General features: G+C 39.9%; 1 protein-coding gene across 1 annotated transcript in view; it reads right to left on the reverse strand.

Moving 5' to 3' along the window:
- The window catches only part of EML6 (EMAP like 6), a 205811-nt gene that overhangs the window by 81665 nt on the left and 103565 nt on the right, over window positions 1–20581 (reverse strand). The window contains 5 exon segments of the mRNA XM_042472788.1: window positions 1923–2041; window positions 5729–5835; window positions 7002–7169; window positions 14388–14600; window positions 16858–17114. Of these exon segments, the coding sequence (XP_042328722.1) occupies window positions 1923–2041; window positions 5729–5835; window positions 7002–7169; window positions 14388–14600; window positions 16858–17114 (864 nt within the window).

Raw genomic sequence — 20581 nt, forward strand, 5'->3', positions numbered from 1 at the left:
ATTCCTCACCTCGGAATGCCAGAATAGGATGCGATGCCATGCATTCTTTGCTTTCCCTAGGCTACCCCTGAATTCCTTAGAGACAGTAGCAAAAGCATTCTGTATCAATTTGTCAATTTGCCAAATTGGAAAGAGAAACATTGTAACATTCGCATTGTAGCATTCATTAGCAAAGTCAAAAAGCGTCTTGCAAAGTACTCTTTGCAGCATTTCCCCTTTGCTGGAAGCGAGGAAATGAAAGGGAAAGTGAACAAGCAGCTAGCCACATTCTATATAATATATATATCTACCTGAAGCAAAAGACATGCGCATAGACTGCCAAAAATAATTTTAAAAAGGGAAAGCTCCCTGGTGTGAGAGGGAGGCTTGCTCTGTCCCTCTGACATGCCCTGAATTGACCCTTTGTCCTGCTTACGTTCTATCTATATATCTATCCTATTGCAAAAAACAAAAATAATTAAAAAATTATCAAAAAAAATTAAAAAAGGGACAGCTGCCTGGTGCGAGCTCCATTCGTGCCCTCCCTCTGACCTGCCCTGAACTGACTCTTCCTCCTGCCTCTTCCTTCGCCTCCTCCTGCTCCGTTATAGAATGTCCTCCATGGCCCCCTTCTTCTCCCTGGCTCATTCTTACTCCTCCTCTTCCTCCGTCACTTTCTCCAGTTCCCCCCCTCTGCCCTCCCTCTAACTGCCCTTTGCAGTCCCCGTCAGTCACCCCGATTCCCACCTTTTGCCTCCTGTCATCTTTTGCCTCCTGTCAGAGTCCCCTTTTTCCATCCTTCCTCTGGCTCTTTCCTCCTCCTCCTTCGCCCCGATGAGGGGAGGGAATGATCTGCCCACTGCCCTCCCTCTGACCTAAATCCCTCCCATGAACTTGAACCGATCATAATCAGGGGCAAGTTCATATTCACGGAACCTGGTTTTTTTCAAAAGAGACAACTTTTGCCCCAATTGCAAATGACCCGCACTAAGGGGCATTTGCCACAAAACGCTTGTCCATGCCTCGAAAAGGATTGTGAGAGATTCGGGGCCAATATGAACTTCACGTGCAAGAATCGATTTCTGATCTGGGGTAAAGTATAGTCTGAATGGCCCCTAAAATTCCCAGACTTTCATAGCACTGAGCCATGACAGTTAAAGTGATGTCAAACTGGATGATTTCTGCAGTGCTGATGCAGCCTATAGGACAGAAAGAATCTGAGATTTTAAAAAACTGAATGTGGGAAAAACTGAAACTGACAGATTTATGCACCTAGAAGCAGGGTTTTAAGCATTTAATTTGTACAAATCTGGATATAAAGCCATGCCGATGTCAATTTAAATCTTGAATTGCCAGCTTAAGTGTCAACAAGTCTTGAATTATGATGGTCACTTTATTTTCTGAGAGGCTCCTCAACTTTAACACCTGTTCAGAAGGCAGGCACACGATAGTCCTCCCAATGCAAGAAATAGCCATGTCTACTGAATTTGGCACTTGCAGATGGGGAAGAATTTTGTTTCCATTCGCTTTGAAGAATGTACCAAATTCATAAACTTCATGTATTTGAGGCTGAAAGAATTTGAGGTTTAAAAAATTCCAGAGTCAGGTACAGCAAAAGTAGTAGATTTTCTGACATCCCTTCCCACTTTGCAACACTGTACAACAGGCCCCATTTGCTCATGCTCTAAAGCCTACATCTGAGGGGATATTAGACTGGGGAGATAGATGGGGAAAGCCATAACAAAAATTGCACAGTCCTTAGCAGAAATCCAGTCATCTCCTTAAGATGACAAAATGTCTCTTGAGTTTGTGATATCTCCAGACATAGTCTCTAAATGTAGGTGCTATCTTTAGTTTTGCTAAGAACAGATTACCTTTTTCTGTAAATTGTAGTCTATATAAGCGAAAAGACAAGAGTAGTCACTACTGAAAAGTTATTATACCCATGTATAAATTGCAGCTTTAAACTGTCCTCAGGGGCTCGCTCTCTTTTAAGGAAGGGCACTGAATGGTTTTTCTCTTTACTTTGCTGCTTCAGCTGAGGTAGGTCTTCTTTGTAAACCTAAATGAATGATAGTTGCATTGAAATATATTTTCCAAGCACAGTGCATAATATCATATTAATTATGATGCTAACATACCTGAAAATTTGCAAAATCAGTGTTGCTATCTTATACAACAAAACGTTTTTAAAGAAACAATACTGTAAATTCAATGAAAAAGAGTTGAGGCCCTAGCATTAAAGAAGAATGAAGTACAAAGAAAATGCAACATAAGACACATTGCTGGAGATAAATAATGGCCACAACTTCTTCTTCTTCTTCTTCTTCTTCTTCTTCTTATTCTTATTCTTCTTCTTATTATTATTATTATAGTTTATTTTTATAGCGCTGTACATACAAATGATCAAATCAATAAAAATGAAATCTACCAATGGCGTACAACCTCCAAAATACGTATATAACAATAGGTAATAATATAAAATAGAATTGCTTAAAATAAGCAGTCAACAATTAAAAACAACATCAACTATCCAATCAAAAATCAGACAGATAATCACACAGTGCCTGGGAACGCTTCCCTGAACAAGATAGTTTTCAACTCAGATTTAAAGGTGGTCAAAGAAATGATGACCCGTGTTCGCTGGGGAAAAGGTTCCAGGAGTGAGGGGCAGCAAGTAAGAAGGGACGAATCCGGGATGGGGCAGTGGAAATCCTAGGCTGGGACAACAGACCTTGACTACTAGAACAGAGGGTATGAGTGGGAGTGTAGAGAGAAAGAAGTTCAGATAAATAAAGAGGGGCCACCCCATGCAGGGCTTTAAAAGTTAACAACAGAAGCTTATACTGGATACAGAAGGGAAAGAGGAGCCAGTGAAGGGATGATAATAAAGGAGAAACATGGTCAAAGTGGCGAGCAGATGTAATAATGCGTGCTGCTAAATGCTGAATGGAAATTAAAGGACGAACTTTATTTATTCCATCTGTGTCATTACATGGCATAGAAATGGACCCAGATTTCAGATGAACTGTCTGTCTACTGATGAGCCAATTCCACACCTTGCCTCCAAAGAGGTATTCAATGGGATGACAGGGCATAGGATCCCACATGGATGCAAGCCACTTTGTGGATGCCCAGCTATCTAGGAGTGAAGCAAGTCAACAGTCCCTCAGTTAGACAGGTTTCTAAAGGCCTTCACCCACAACATACTTTGTTGACATCCTCAAACCTGAAGAAGACAGGCACACAGAATCCACAGGATCTATGTCACTGCAACTTGGGGCCCCACTGTCAACAAAGTTGTAACAACTGTTAACTATAAAAAGCAGCAGCAACTGAAAACCCGAAAGACAGCAATTTTAACCAGCAAAAACAATATCTGAATGCAAAAAACTGAACAAATAGGTAAATGACTGAGGAAGCAGATCAGCAGCCAAATGAGGCTACAGCTCCCAGATAATTGTGTTATGTTCCCTGGAAGAACCAGAATTTCTGTTCTTTCACCCTATTTAATTAAAACATTTTTACCCCAACTGTCCAAAAATTTAAGATGGCTTACAACAATTACATTACGTCCAATGACATCCCATTACATCAGAGATGGAAGTCATAGAATTTAAACTGAATAATTGACATTACCTATCAACATATGAAGAATGGAATGGGCTAGCCCCATCTCTGTCCTGAGCTCCAATGTTCTCCTACGTTGGAGAGCAATGAACCAGAGTTGGAGGGCTTCCCCTACGTGTGGACATCTCCACACAACTGAGGACCCTGATATTTTTGATTTCTGATGGCATGGAGTATGTTCCTGTATAGGGGAAGTTCTCCTATTCAGACCTGTTACCTTCCATGTTAAGAAACCAATAGAACTAGGGACACTGGGTACAGAGCTGGCATGCTCTCCTCTTTACATGTTGATAAAACATTGGTTGATAATAACTACATAGTGCTACTCTACACAGGTATACCTCAGTTAATGAAGTAGATGTGTTCTTGGAAATTAATTCTTTAACAGAATATTTGGTACCATAGGCAGAAATAACATGGAAAGAATAGGGATAAATTCCTGTACCACAAAAAAGAAAAGTGATTCAACAGGTTTCAGCAAACATTTTATCCAAAACTAACAATATACACATTTGATCTGGAAATAAAAATAACCCCACAGCTAAGCTCTGCATAAGTAAACAAAAACATTTTGAACTTTCTAGACACCATCTGAAAGCTTTTTTCTAAGGCATCCAGGAATTACTTTTCTTCCAGCGGCCTTTACTTTTTATATGATTTTCATTTTTGGTGGCCAGATTTATAGAGGTATTGCATCTTTGACATGCTGGGGGTAGCTAATGAAGCAGGCTTATCTGCTTTCCCTTTGTCTCTGTTCATACATATTCAGTAAGGGATGGATAAAGCTGCTGTTTATCTTGCCTGTTGCAACCAGGCACACACAGACACAGGAGGATGGGCTAGAGTAGGATGCCACTCTTTTCCAGCTCAAGGTTCATTGCATTGTTTATTGCAGATATCTTCTACAACATAACACCAAAACTCTGTGGTCCTCCAACCCTCCTTCACTATCCTCTCAATCCCACAGATTTTTTTATAAAAAGTTTCCAGTTACATAGAAGACAAGGGCGGGCTACACACCGCCGCTTTGCGGCGGTCTGCCGCCGCCGCCAGAAGGTCCGCGGGGGAGCCGGAGCCTTCAAACGGCCCGACTCCCGCGCGGACCGAAAAAAGAAGCTCCAAAATGGAGCTTCTTTTTGCGTCGCGTTTGCGACGTAGCGAGGCGCCAGGGGCGCGCTCGCTACGTCAGCAGCAGCGCGACGCGTCTGGACGCTATGCGTCCGATGCGTAAAGATGGCGGCGCCCATGTAGAAAGGGCGCCGCCATCTTGTACGGACGGAGTCCGTAATAGGACATGGGGCGTCTAAAAGAGACGCCCCTTTTTTAAAATGGGACGTCCGGAGGACGTCCCAAATGACCGTGCAGAAAGCCTCAATGAGAAAAGGAGGGCAGACTGTGAGTAAAAATACAGTCAGCCCTCCGTATCCACGGATTCATTATTCACAGATTCAGTCACCCACGGCTTGGAAATATTTTAAAAACATATAAATTCCAAAAAGCAAACTTTGATTTTGCCATTTTATATAAGACATGCCATTTTACTGTGCCCTTGTATTTAATGGGACATCCACAGATTTTAGTATCCACAGGAGGTTCTGGACTCAAATCCCAGTGGTAACCAAGGGCCACTGTACTTTGTATAAAGGAGCTTTTTGTCAGAGGCAATGGTGCGGAACATACCGCCAAAAAGCGGCGTACCGGCGCCGTACTGTCCCTAAGTCTAATACACCACCGCGGCATTATAATGGCGGCACCCCGTGTACACAGGTGCCACCATTATAATGTACATGATTTGCAGCATCGGCACATCGCCGCACATTGCTTACGTGATGAGTGCGCCATTGGTGCATTCATTACGTCTGCCCTGTGATGGAAAAAGAACCCACTTTTTCCAGGTTCTTTTTCCTCCAGAGGGAAGCCACATGGTTTGGTGGCTGCGGCTTCCCTCTGGAGGAAAGTAGGCTGCCGGCAGGCCGCCCTTTTCAGGCCGTTTACCCCAGGCCTTTGTTAACCAAGGTAAGCCTCTATTAACAATGGGATTATAAATCAGTTGAGAAACTCTAGGATTCTTCCCAGGGTTTGTTAAGTCTGACAACACAATATTTTTTATGTTGCTTACCTGTCGAATGTAGTTGATTTGAGCTTCTTGCTCAATATCTGAGTCTAACTCTGGCACATCAGATAAATCAGAATCTGATTCTTCACTGTGTGAATCTATGCCACTTTCTGTATAAAGGAGAATGTGCTGAATGACATTAATTATCAAAAGACAATTTAAAAATAAAGTCACATTCCTAGGAAGAATGAATGCAAAACCTCCTAACATTTTAAAGTGCTGGCAAAAATCCAAGGACTTAGTGAACATTTGTGATTTGACAGTCCAAACATACAGAGCAATCAAAGCCAAGGATACTAGCCAGACTTCTGAATAACCCTTTCTATGAATTTCCAATTTATTTCTCTTTTCCACTATGGGTACAATCCTAAATAGCAATGTAGTCTTTTATTTACAGTTGGCTCCCCTCTTCAGCTGTTTGAATGGCTACAATAAAATATTGAAAGACAACTCCAGCTTTGTATGCTGTTCTCCTTTCCTTTCCATGTATGTATATATTTTCTAGGGTCATGAATGATTTCCATAAGTCCTGTCAACAGCTGTATTCCATGCATCCTCAAGTAAGCTCACCATACCTACCCTCATCTCTCAACCAATCCATCTAACATTCAGTGCAAAGATTAAGAGGTCTCTGCTAATACACAGTATTAAATAACCACAATTATTTTCTAGCCTAACAAACTGCAAAATATCAGGTTTTTTAACAGAAATGGCCTTGTGTATTTACTTATTATATCCTACTGTGCTGGCAGTTAATTTCCAAAGACTTGATTAAATATAGTCTATACAGATTACTCTCTAATACCATTAATGCACATTTTACAAACTGCAGACATAAAGTGTGATATGAAAGGGAACATAGCAATTGCACAGCATTTTTGAAAATGATGCTATTTTAGTGGAAGAACCTTGTGTGATAAAGACGCTAAATTCAAATATTCTGGGTAATTATCGTTAAAATTATCCATTAATCCAATGTGGTGTAGTTATTTAAGTGTTGGAATAGGACTCTGGACAACCAGGGTTTGAATCCTAATTTGGGCATGGAAACTCACTGGATGACCTTGGGCAAGTCACACTCTCTCAGACTCAGAGGAAGGCAAGGACAAAGCCCCTCTGAACAAATCTTGCTAAGAAAATCCTGTGATAGTTCACCTTATGCTTGCCATTAGTTGGAAACGACTTAAAGCTACACAGCAACATATCTTACCAAAGCCTTCTTTTTAACTGCAACCTCTTTCAAATGCTTGTGAAAAAAGAAAATTGATTTTATTACCTTGGGGTACTGTTTCAAGGATCCCATTTGTTATACCTTCTGGAATAAACCGCCACTGAAAGACAGAGTGATCAGCACCACCAGTACTTATTACCCACTGAAAGTCATGTGACCAGCGGACATTAGTAACATGTGCAGAATGTCCAACATATTTTCTAAATTTAGCTCCTAAAATTAAAAAAATGATAATTAAACATAAAACCTTATTTCAGAATTAACTATACATCTAAAATTCTATTATCTTTTACTTATTTTATGATTAAACCTATTCCACAAGACGTTATATTGAATCATACAAGTGATTAACACATATACAATAAATGATTACGACTAAATGATTATACCCTTGTCTACTTGATTTATTTTAGCTACAAAATATCTAAGGTAGTGTATTCAATTTTGCATTATTTTCTCATTTTTCTGCTACAGGTAGGCTCATATATTTGCATATATTATTTTGCTACTGAGATAGCAAACATACTTCAGTTTTTAAAAGAAGCAAAAATTATGTCATATGATACCAGTGGAAAAGAATTATCTAAGCCTAAATCCTAAACCTAAATGACAGTAGCGTAGTTGTTAGATTGTTTGTTCTTTGGAACGGTGTTTCAGAGAAAGAATGCTGCTTTAGAAAATTTCTTGTCCCAGAGGGATTGATTTAAATCATGAAAAATTTGAACATTTGATTCCATTGATTTAAATCATGAGAATCCTGACATTTAAATCACTGAGTTCAATACAGTCTCTGCAGATACTACCTCACTTTTTAAAAAAAAGCAATGGTGCAAATCTGAACATTCAAGTATAGAGTTGCTGGAGTGAAAACTGGAAAGGGCTCTTGTATCTTTAATGGTTGTGTTGAAGAGGGAATTTCAGCAGGTATTGTTTCTCACTGCAACCAGGTAAGGAGGAACACCTGCTAAAATCCCCTCTAAAATAAATAAAATAAATAAAAGTTTTATTTATATCCTGCTTTTTGTTAAAAACAATCAAAGCGGCTTACAAGGGTTAAAATACAACCATATATACAAAATATCCCCCCTTAAAAGACAATTAAATAATATAGAATTTAAAATTATATAACAATTAAAACCAATAAAAGTGGCAGAGTCATATGTTGGGGGGGGGGGCAATCAGCACATGGTTGAGTAGTTTATTCTGGAAAGGCCTGCCAGAAGAGATCCGTCTTGACAGCTTTCTTGAAGCTGTCTAAGTTGGTGATTTGATGGCTCTCGTCCGGCAGGCTGTTCCACAGGCTGGGAGCAGTTGCAGAAAAGGCCCTCTGGGAAGTTGCAGTTAGTCTAGTTTTTATAGGTTGCAATAAATTCTTCCCGGAGGACCTGAGAGTATGGGGCGGATTATATGGAAGTAGGTGAGCTCCATGAAAGGTTTGTTGAATGGCAGTTCGTTAAACATTCAGTAACTTTATTTTTTTTAATTATGAAAGAAAAATGAGTACATTTAATATTATAATGTCCTGTGTTCAAGATGCAGCTACTGCACCAGTATATTAGCAAGGATAAGTCATAATCATTCACATAATCTTAACAGCTCATAGCCATTAATCCATTTGTGATTCTCAACTAGAATAGATACACTGAATCAACGGGAACTTATTAAGCCTATACTTATGTAAGTCCCCTTGATTCTGATGGGTTTACTCTATTTGGGACTTACAAGTTATCCATTCTGCTACATAATTTCTGAAGGGATGGGGGACTTGCAGCAAGGCCTGCGACAAGAAGGCAGTACGTAGCTCTGGCCCCAGGCTGTTCAGGGCTTCATGGTTCAAAACCAGCACTCCAAATTATGCTTAGAAACATATTGAAAGTCAGTGTGCATCTTTCAGAAGAGATTAAATATGCTCAATCCCAACACTTTCATGTAAATTATCTTGAAGTCATAGGGTGAGTTCATCTGCAATAGTAAAGCTCAATAAACCAAGATATGAATGAGCCTTTTGGCTACCTGCAAAGCCTTTCCCTTCCTTCTTTCCTTCCTTCCCAGGAGGAACAAACTAACCAAGGACTCTTCCATAAACTAACGTTCCATATTTCGTTCATACTGTAATATGAAACGACACTTAACAGTTTCAGAAGATGACAAGATATTAAGTTGACTTCAAATGTTGCTTTCTGAAATGAAGTTATTTTTGTCATATCACCTTTATACTTTTTCATAGTTTGTTTCAAACTTGAAAAAGTTTTTTAAGGCACAATACATAAGAAACACCTACAAGAGAGTTTAATAATGCTTAGCTTTCAACCAAAGCAAAGTTGAAAGTATCTGTGTGCTTGCTTTCAGGATACAAGTTTACAGAATTTATTTTAAAAAATTCAACCAGAAATGTGACAAGTGGGGAAATAAAGGGTGGATGCTCTCCATGTATAATCTATAGAAAGTTGAATCATCTGTGGAAGATTCACTGACAAGACTGAATACATTAAGAGTTTGATCTCTGGTACATATTGTTATATTTTTCTTATTCTTCCATACATACTTAAATATAGATACCTTAAGGAACAGCTTGAAGGTTTTTAAAATGTCAATTGTATGGCACTTTGGCAAGATATAAATAGTATCAAAAGAGAAAGACCTTACAAAGCTACAGAAAGTTGCAGCCAAAAGGCTTTTCTCCCCAAGATGTCAAAGCCTGCTTTATAAAATAACTGGAAAGACATTGATAGGAAAATACTTTAAAAGCCAACAGAACTCAGAATGACAGAAGAACTTCAATAGTGCTGCACTCAGCAACTTCTAATGTATTAGTTTCATATTCTTTTTCCTGAACAACTTTTAATAACCACAGATGCTCATTGTCCTGTTAGTTCTATCTTTTTATTTAACTGGAATATTTATTTAAAAGCCCTCTCCCATTCAAGCATGTAGAAATGAAATAGGAAACCAAGAACAGAAAAAGTGACGATTACTTGATTGTTGGTGATGATTTTAACAACATTTTGGATCCTTTGCTAGACAGAAATACACTTCCACCAAGGAAACAATCCATGGTGATAACTATTTTACGAGCATACATGAATGAATTTGGTTTAATAATTGATGTGTGGCAAACTATATACCCAGCAGATAGGAATTATACCTTTATGTATTCAGCCTACCATAACTGTTTCAGATTAGATTATACTTACTGAATTTTTGGTTAGTAATATAAATACATACAAAATTGAATCTTTAATAATTTCAGACCATACTCCAGTTTGCTTAGAACTGCATTCTTCTAATGCTCCTAAACCCTCTAGTCTCTGATGTTTTAATGCTTTGCTTCTCAATAATGAACAGTTTAGGGCTCAAATGTCAGTAGTTTTGATGGAATATTTTAAAATGAATGATGGTTTTGAGACTTCATTATTGAACAGGAAGCAAGCAAAGCCTACATTTGCTGTAGAATAATTGGTGTTTTTTTTTTGTCTTATAAAAAAGATTTAAATATAAAAACTTACATTTTTATTTTAAGTTTTATGTACATCTTTATAACTCCGATAATGAAATTCACCAACAAGATGTGAAGACTTTCTTTTCTCATCTTGACCTTTCACATCTTAGCATATCACAGCAACAATTTCTTTTGGAACCTTTATGCTTAGGGGAATTTATCAATGCAAATATGAAAAAATTGGGGGTCTCCTGCTCCTGACAAGTTCCAGTTGAATGGTACAATACTTTCTCCATCATGTTAGTACCAAGAGTGCTTCAACTTTAAATGCATATGTTAGAATCTGGCTTCCTCTCTTTATCATTAAATGATGCCTATGGCGGGTTACACATCGCCATTAAAGTACGCGGAGAGCACGTACTAGGGTTAGGGAGGTGCGGTGCTTCCGCACCTCCCTAACCCTAATACACGCTCCGCGTGTAAAAGATGACAGCGGCCGTTCCAGACGGCCGCCACCATTTTTACGTAGTGGACGCTGTGCTTCCGCACGTGTCACGGCGGCTATGACTCTGCGAGTGCGCCAGCAGCGCTTCGCGGTGTCATAGCTGCGCCGCGAGAAGGAGCTCCATTTTGGAGCTCCTTTTTTGCTGTGCGAGGGAGTCGCACGGTTTGCACGCAGCGGCTCCCTCGCGCAGCAAAGAGCAGTGCCGTATTTCGGCGGTCTGTAAAGAGCCTATATTACCCTGATACATAAATGTACCATAGTAAGGGCCATACTTGCTGAGCTAACTGCTGCGCTAGTACTTTATTTAATAACAAAATATTGACGGCTATTTTAGTTAACTGATTACAAAAAATTATTTCATCTCTAGTAAATACTGACCAGGCAGGATCTATCAAAAACAGGCAGGGAGTCAGTAATATTTGACTTGATTGTGAACTTAATTGCTTCAAAGATAAAATTGATCAGCCAGTTGTTACTTCTTTAGATGCTGAGAAGGCCTTTGGTAAAATCTACTGGCCATTAATTTTTACAGTATTGGTTAAATTTATGTTATGTACTGTATAAATAAATATAACACATGAAGCATGAAAAGAACAGAGAATTGGAAAACCCAATTCTGACTAATTGATGCCCACTGGTTTTAATATCTATATTGTGACTAGTATGGCTACAGATCTCCATATACTTTTTATACAGCAGAAAATGCTCTTTCAGATATATCGGTTACCATAGTCTTTATTCAAGAAAGAGCTTTCTAAATCAGCAAACTGTTGGAGATGTCATACTGCTAATGCTTCCTTAACTTATATGTATTGGAGTTGTCCCACAGCCACAGTAGCTACATTTTGGGGAGCAAGTATTCACATGAGTAAATTTGGTATTGGAAAGTTCCTTGATATTCAGAGGGATGAATGGGTATGGGAAAAGAGATTCCACCTTGAGAACTTCCTGAGAGTAAGGGCTGTTCGGCAGTGGAACACACTCCCTTGAAGAGTGGTGGAGTCTCCCTCCTTGGAGGTCTTTAAACAGAGGCTGGATGGCCATCTGTTGGGGATTTTTTTGATTGAAAGTTCCTGCATGGCAGGAGGTTGGACTGGATGGCCCTTGTGGTCTCTTCCAACTCTATGATTCTATGAATGTCTTTTTGAATTAAGTGGATTTTTCTCACCATTTTGACTGCTAAAAAATTGAGGGCTTTATCATACTAGGCAGGTAAATTGCAATTACATCAGGATAACAGCAGTTTCAGTTAGGGTTTATCACCTGACATCCCCTTCTCTTGTTCTCCTGGTGGGAAACCATTCAGAAAGCATTTCTTTCTTATTAATGCAAAAATCCAGTCATGATTTTCTTTCCCCAGTACTGTCCTGCTATAATGTCCCATGTAATTGTTCAATTTCACTTTAATGTCAATTTTGAGCGATCAGTGGGCATGCTTGGAGTGTGACTTAAGTACCCTAGTGATCACATGAGAAGGAGAAGGGGCAGAAATTTCAATTTGACTGCCCACAAACATCCTCTAGGTCGGGCCAAATCTTTGTATATTTTGTTGGCAACGACATATAGTGTATATGCTTCACACTTTTCTAATTGATAAAAGGTATAGGAACAACTCCTGCCAGATATAATTTCAGCGATATCTCCTTATATACAAATCCATATACCGGTAAGTGAGTAGAAAGCAAGCAGTAAGTAGACACGTAGTATGACATGAATCAGAAGAAGAATTACAGGCATCCAAGGCTTTTTACCAATAGCACATACATTTCTATACTGCTTATCAGTGAACTAGCACTCCCTGAGCAGTTTACAATGTGTAAGCCAATTGCCCCCAACCAGTTGGGTACTTGTTTTACCAACCTATGAAAGGGTGGAAGGCTGAGCCGACCTTGGAGCCCTCCAGGATCAAACATACAACGTTGTAGCTGCAGGACCGGCATTTAACCACTACACCAGGGGTAGGCATCCTTTTTCAGCCGGGGGCCGGGTTGCTGTCCCTCAGACAACTGGGGGTCCGAAGCCGGGGGGTGGTGGAGCCGCACATGGGGGTGGAGCTTCCACCCTCTGGGGTGGAGCCGCATGCCAGGGCGGAGTTTCCACTATCCAGGGACAGAGCCACATGTCAGGGGCGGAGTTTCCACCCTCCGGGGGCGGAGCCGCATAATAATAACAATATTTGCAAGAAGCTACTAGGCAATGCCATAACACAGGAAAAATGCATGCCACTGTCTCAACCCAGAAAAGAGCAAGCAAGTCCATGTGGGGGGATTTTGCAAAGAGAATACTAAAGGATAACAACAATAATAATAGCAATATTTGTAAGAATGGAAGCGACTAGGCAAGGCCACAGAACAGCAAAAAACGCATGCCACTGTCTCAAACCACTTTCTTTCTCTCCCTTCCTCCCTCCCTCTCACTCCAACCCTCCCACCCTTTCTCTCTCTCTCTCTCCTCTCCCTCCCACCCTCCCACCCTTTCTCTCTCTCTCTCTCCTCCCCTCCCTCCCTCTCTTTCCTTTCCCTCCCACCCTCCCACCTTTTTTCTCTCTCTCTCTCTCCCCCCCCCTCTCTCTTTCTCCTCTCCCTCCCCCCCTCTCTCTCTCTCTCCTCCCCTCCCTCCCTCCCGCTCTCTCTGCCTCCTCCTCCTTCCCCCCCGCCCCTCCATTTATAGGAAGGAGGAGGGAGGGCGGAGCCAGGAGGGAGGTGGGCGGTGCCCATTGGAAGGCCCGCTGCGGCCGCCGGAGCCCCGTTTCAGGGCCCTGGCTGCCGCAGCGGGCCTCCCAGCGGCGGCGATTTCGACGGCAGGAGGGACCGGCGGAAAGGCACCCGTGGGCCGCATCTGGCCCGTGGGCCGGAGGTTGCCAACCCCTGCACTACACCATGAGCGCTCCTTCTTCTTCCAGTTGGGTGTAAAATGTACTCCTCCTACGCACATCCATTGCATTTTAGCTATCTAGTTCCCTCACAATCATGTAGGGGAAAGTTTGGGATCTGCACTAGCCGATCACAGAACCCTGAAGGAACACATGCCCTATTTCTATTCTCCCCCAAAAGGGGGGGGGGAATCAAAAACTGTCCTCCCAAATTTTTTGGGGATACCACTGGCTTCTTTGTCATAACACACACCTGTTTCAAGTCAGGATATGTCTTTTCAGACACGAAATACTCCCAAATAATGAGACCCTGTCCAAGAGACCTAAAAGCAGCAAAGTAGTGAATACCATCCACTAGAGTTTTTGAGAGTGCTATTGACTATTTTTTATGTGTGGAATAAATAATCATCAAATTTGGGAGTGGCGGGGAGCAGGGGGCAGAAGGACCCAGTGGGCCATAGAAAAGGCACCGGAGAGCCATGCAGGGTCTGCAAGCCATACTTTCTCTATTCTGCTGTACAATGCGCTTTAATTAATTCAGGAATCTTAAATCTCAACTATCAAGGAAACATCATCTGACCATCATCAACATAAGAAATCAGAACAGTGTCTTACCTTTCTTTAGACAAGGAAATCTGAACAATTTAACTAATCCAAAATCATCCCCGGTCACCATAACTGCATTATTATAATTTCCATCCACAGAGTTGATGTCTATAATATTACTGTACTTGGGCCATATTCCATTCACTTCTGATCCCACCACACAGGTCCACGAAGCCCAATGAAGCCCTTTGATCTCATCTTTGCTTAGTATATGTTTCCCAGCTAAAAGAAAAGCAAGTTTAAAAGCTTTTTTAACCACTGATGTTTCACAGGCAGCTGGACACACATTGCTATCTCAGCATTTTTCAAACTTTTTAGCATGGGGGATTCTTTCCACATCATCTTATCTACATGTGTGCAATAGGGTACTGAAGGGCTGTAATTTAGAGGTTGAGTACATGCTTTGCATGTAAAAGATCCGTGGTTTAATATATAACATTTCATGATGCAGTGGGATAACCCGCCAAGTTCCTGGAAAGCCACAGGTACAGTAAATAATACTGAGTTAGCTTGTCAAACAGTCTAAAGGTGTCCTATATCACTATGTTCACTGTGAATCCTTTAGCTCTGACTCAATACAAACTGAGATTACTATCTTCTCTTGAAACTCCCCAGTCCAGATGCAGTTTACATAAAAACATTTTTCTTGTCATGTCTACTGGTACAGCATCTGAGGACATGTAACTATAATAATAATAATAATAATAATAATAATAATAATAATAATAATAATATAGTTCTAGCCAATCCAATACAGTAGTTCCTGGGCTTTGCTCAGATAAATCCAGCTCTACTATTATGTTACAGTGAAATGTATACCCTGTGTAGGGAAACACTAAAGAGGCGGCAGTCTTTACTAGCTCACTTCAGAAATGGGAGGAGTACAGCTAGAGAGCAATTGCAAATGTTAAGGATAGGGATTAGCTCCCTTCTACCTTGAAAAGTAGAATTTTCAGTTATGTATTTATGAGGACAAAAAAAGGGGGGGGGAATTCCTTATAGTGAAGTTTCTATTACACATATGCATCTGTTTTACATCTTATATTGTCTTTAAGGACAAGATGCAAGATTGCAACATTGTTGAGCAACATATAGGAATATGTGGAGAGATCTTGTAGCACCTTTGAGACTAACTGAAGTCTCAAAGGTGCTACAAGATTTTTCCACATACTGATTCTACAGACTAACACAGCTGTATCTTTGAATACATACAGTATATAGCAATATAATTCCTGCAGTTTGTAAAGTTCTGCAATGACATTTTACTGGAGGCATGGGACTTTTGGGACATTGGATATGTGCTCAGTTTAGTATGTAACCTGTTGCATTGTTTGGGAAAAATCTGTATTTAAATTGTGACTGTGTTTGCAATATTCATTTATAGTTCCCGGCAGAGGTACAGAAACAACAATCTCCTAATTTTGGATGCTATGGAGGACAGCAATTGTCAATTATAAAATTTTGAAGCTGAACCAATTACTCCACCCCATTTTTAAAACTTCCAAAAGAAGATCAGTAAGTTTGGCAATATTCTTGAGGGGCAGGGCAGAAAAAATGTAAAAATGAAATTGTGCAGGAGAGTTTTATCATATATTACTGTGAGTGGCAGAAGCAGTTTTGTACCTTTTTCTTGTTTAACTATCAGCTCCCTTGGCACTTGCTGAACAGGAGCCCAACAAGACTTCAGTGTTCTCCACACATGTCATGAAGAGAGGAGGGAGAGACAAAGCAGCTTCTGCTGCTACCGCAAAACTGCCTAATGATTAAACCCTTTAACTGGGTTTCTGCTAAAAGTGAATTTATGTTTAACCCTCACTTTCTCTTTGCCATCTCCCACCATTTAAAAACAAAGGTGCACCAAAATTTTGTCTCTGATGTATTCCATTTATTTTACTGGGGATCACAGCTCTAAATGAAGATCATAATCTTTCATGATGACAGAGCTCACTAGAAGGCTGGCCTAAAGCTGCAATTTTGAGTATGAAATCTTTTCTGTCTGAAGGAAGCCTCTGCAGGAAGCAATTTGTTCTGTGGTCTAGAATTTAAACACAGGGCTTCAGGAATGTGTGTGCTTTATATCTTGAATGTCTGAACACTGATCAGAGACAACAAAATCATCCCTTGCTTTTTTGAAAAAGAGCTAAATGGCTACAATAGTTTTACTGCCATAATATAAGTAAAACACCCTTAGAGATGTTCGGTGTGACATGTGAACTCTTGTGAGCTAAATGAAAATCTATGGGGATTTCAAACCTGCCAAGCACTGCAAACATATGAGCAGGTGGTGCTTTATTTAGCCTCTAGTATATCATAAATAGCGGCCAAATACCAATACTAAACCCTCTTCCACAACATAACATCTTCCCCTACATCACATCTACTTCAGACATTACCTAGATTTAAGGTCTGAAGGTAGGTCCTGTATCAATTTATAAACAAATTTTAAATTATGGCTAGTGAAGAGGTGTTCTGAACTTACATGGCATCCTGTAGAAGAAACGGTCTCCTGCACCATCATTAGTTTGCAAGAATTTACTGTCCAAAGACCAGTCAATATGGGTGATAAAACTAGAAGATTTGTTACATTCTCCAGTTTTCTTATACCGCTGAGCAACTGCATAGATATCCACTGGACCATCATTGGAACCCACTGCAAGGTAGCAGCCATCTGGTGAAAATTTCATTTCATGAATTACTTCTTTCCGATCTTTGATATGAACTACCTCTGTCATATCTCTGCAAAAGCAGGGGTTGAAAATATTAGCAGTGGACTTGTAAGTGCAAAATGCCCCTCTCATCCAAACTCATGATACTTCAAAAACACAGGATTTGTTTGCTTAAAAATAATTTGCACTCTGCTTTATGGTTCCTATTTTTGTTGTTGTTGTTGTCATTTGCCATCCAGTTGACATTTGGTTATGGCAACCATAAGAATCAGAGACCTCCAAGATCCCTAGACATCAACTGCTCTACTAAGGTCAGGCAAACTGATTTCCTTGATTGAATCCAGTCCATTTATAGTGATGTCTTCCTCTTTTTCTACTGCCTTCTACTTTACCAAGCATTACAGTCTTTTCCAATGAGTGATGTTGTCTCATGTTATGTCCAAAGTATGACAACCTCAGTTTAGTCATTTTCATTTCTTGTAAGAGTTCAGGCCTGGCTTGCTCTAGGGCCCATTCATTTCTCTTTTTAGTAGCCCTGATATCTGTAGTACTTTCCTCCAGCATCCCAATGAGTAGATTTTCTTTCTGTCAGTTTTTATCTATCTATACAGGGAAATCTGTAGTTCTATGCCTTTGAGGATTCTGAATTTGGTATTTAATAACATGTTTTCACACTTGAGAATCTTATCTAGTTCCTTCATAGTTTCCCTACCAAGTTTTATTCTTCTGATTTTTTTTAAATGAAATCTCAATTCTGATTTATGACTGAGCCATACAGAAAATCTATGTATTACTGTGTCTTCATTATCCACTTTCAAGTTAAGTAAAGCACCTGTGGTCATTACTTTTGTTTTCTCAATATTAAACTGTAATCTTGCTTTTGCAATCTAACTCCTTGAAAGTTTAAAAAAAATCAGAGGACTGAAATTGTAGAATTGCAATCGTATGGCCCTTGGGTGGTATTTTAGTGGTCAAAAATTATTATATGTTCTCCTCCAAGACCAGTGCCAAAGCTCTGACCTCTCCAATGTCCAATTCCTTGCTCTCTCTCAACCCCTGCACATATTTTATCAGCGGCTTCCTCTGTGAGGCTGGTTTTAGGGAGAGGGTAAAGAACACATGCTACAGAGGTTGATGGGCTGGATCCAAAATGCTTACTGCCCTTATGCCCACAACATGGTGGAACATGTAGAAACACCTTGCAGCTGGTCTAACTGGATTTTTTTCTATCAAAAAACAAAAATATTGCAGAGGCAAGAAACAGCAGAATGGTGTCCACTGTCATTTCTAGTTAGGCAGCAAGAGCCCATCAGAAGTTCTACTGTTATGAATTAAATTAAATTTAACTCTGTGGAACTCTGTCCTTCCTCTTATGAGTGCTCTTTTAAAAAAAGAATTTATTTAGATTTATGGCCCTTTTGATAATTTCACTATGATATGTCCTGCCTATCTAGACATCCAACTCTGTGTGTGTGTGTGTGTGTTTCTGCTCTTGTTCGTCTTTTTGGCTGTCCACGGAATCCTCAGTATCCTCTCCAGATATATAGATAGATACATATAACTGGAGAAGAGTACTGAGGATTTCATGGATAGCCAAAAAGACAAACAAATGGGCCCTAAAGCACATCAAGCAAAAATCTTCCTGGAAGCCAAGATAACGAAATTGAGGCTGTTGTACTTTGGCCACATCATGAGAAGACACAACTAACTAGAAAAGACAATCATGCTAGGAAAGGTAGAGGGAAGCAGAAAGAGAAGGCGGCCACATGCTAAATGGATGGACTCTATTAAGGAGGTCACAGGTATGACTTTGCAGTAACTAAGTAGAACAGTGGAGGACAGGGAGTCTTGGAAATGTCTCATCCATAGGGTTCTCGTGGAACATTGGCTCAAGAGCAGTTAACAACAACAACAACAACAACACGAGGGGGGGGAGAAAGAGAGAATATATGCAGCAGAGTACAATGAAGGCTTTTTATTTGGCGTAATCATTTCAATGCCTCCAGATGGCTCTGTGAAACCTGAATGAAAGCAGAAACAAATGCTCACTGAACTTACATTGTCCTCTGTTATCTCTGAACAACTGCAATCTAAAACCTTTAATATCTGACTGAGGAATTATTGAGTGTGCTATAGTCAAGCACCCCTGTACTTTTAAGTACTGTATAGCCCATCTCCCTCTTTCCTCTCACTCAACTGAACAAAGGATCCTCAGAACAGTTCTCAGAGCCCTACCAGGGGGGCTGTATATAACCCCATTAGATTACATAAACTTGTGTGGAACTGAGTGGGTGGAATGGCTTTCTCAGAGATGTGTCTCCTGAAGGATGGAATGGAAATTCATCAATTTCCTTACTGGGATAGAATCTGGAATTCCGAACCCCTTAAAGAACAGATAGGAAGCAAAATAGGAAATCATAGGGAGATTATCAAAAGAGCCATAAATCTAAATAAAACCACTCTTTTAGAGAGTACTCATAAGGTGAAAGATAGAATATATCCGACTTCTAGGGTACTCCAATGGGGGACTTGCTTTTGATCAGACAGGTATAGAACTGCACCAATGAACAACTACCTGGCCAAGGAAACCAACAATAATACTAATTTAATATTTAGTAACCAAATTTTTCCTATATTTACATTCATAACAACCCTCCTATCTTCAGCCCATGCTTATCGCCCACATATGCTATGATTTCACCCACTGTCTTTGATTTTAATGATTATGTAATTTTAATCCTTAATTAAGGGGGGAATAGTTTGTATATATTGTTTTACTATTTTAATGATGTACGCCGCTTTGATTGTCTTAACAAAAAGCGGGATACAAATAAAAGTTTTATTATTTATTCATCTTACAATAAAAAGCACTTTTATGTTACATTTTTTTCAGCCATTCAGTTCTGGAGAATTACTTAACAGTGGTGTTACAAGCTAAAAAATCGTAATCCAAAGTTTTGAAAAAGGATTGTTACTTTAAATAGGTGAACATGTACAGATTCCAACTATATCTCCTATACCGTTTAGGCCAGGATCAAAGATTATGTATGTTTGTCCAATATGCATTATGCACCTTGCAAGACATGTAAAATCCCCTATTCATGGTTTTGCTCATTCTCCATGCCTTTGTATGAAGGAGGGATTCACATTTCAATCTTGCATGCAGGAACAAATAATTTCAACACTTTGCTGTGGTGTATTGCTTCAAGTGTTGGACTAGGATCTTGGAAGACCAGAATTTGAATCTCCACATGGCCATGAAAACCCACTGGGTAACCTTCAGCAAACCAAACTCTCTCAGCTGAAAAGAAAGGCAGTGGCAAACCTCTTCTGAATAAACCTTGCCTATAAAACCCTAGGACAGGGTCTCCACAAGTCAGAGTTGAAGGTACATAACAACAACAAACACGAGAATACAAGTTTTTCAGTGCAATTTTGACTATAATTTGCAGTTTGTATCATTTGTTTGTGAAAAGATATATGTGAAGAAAATGTGTTTACACAAAATATACTGTCTTTGTGCAGAAAATGTGTTTG

This window comes from Sceloporus undulatus, chromosome 1, assembly GCF_019175285.1.
Source record: "Sceloporus undulatus isolate JIND9_A2432 ecotype Alabama chromosome 1, SceUnd_v1.1, whole genome shotgun sequence".
NCBI classification, from domain to species: Eukaryota; Metazoa; Chordata; class Lepidosauria; order Squamata; family Phrynosomatidae; genus Sceloporus; species Sceloporus undulatus.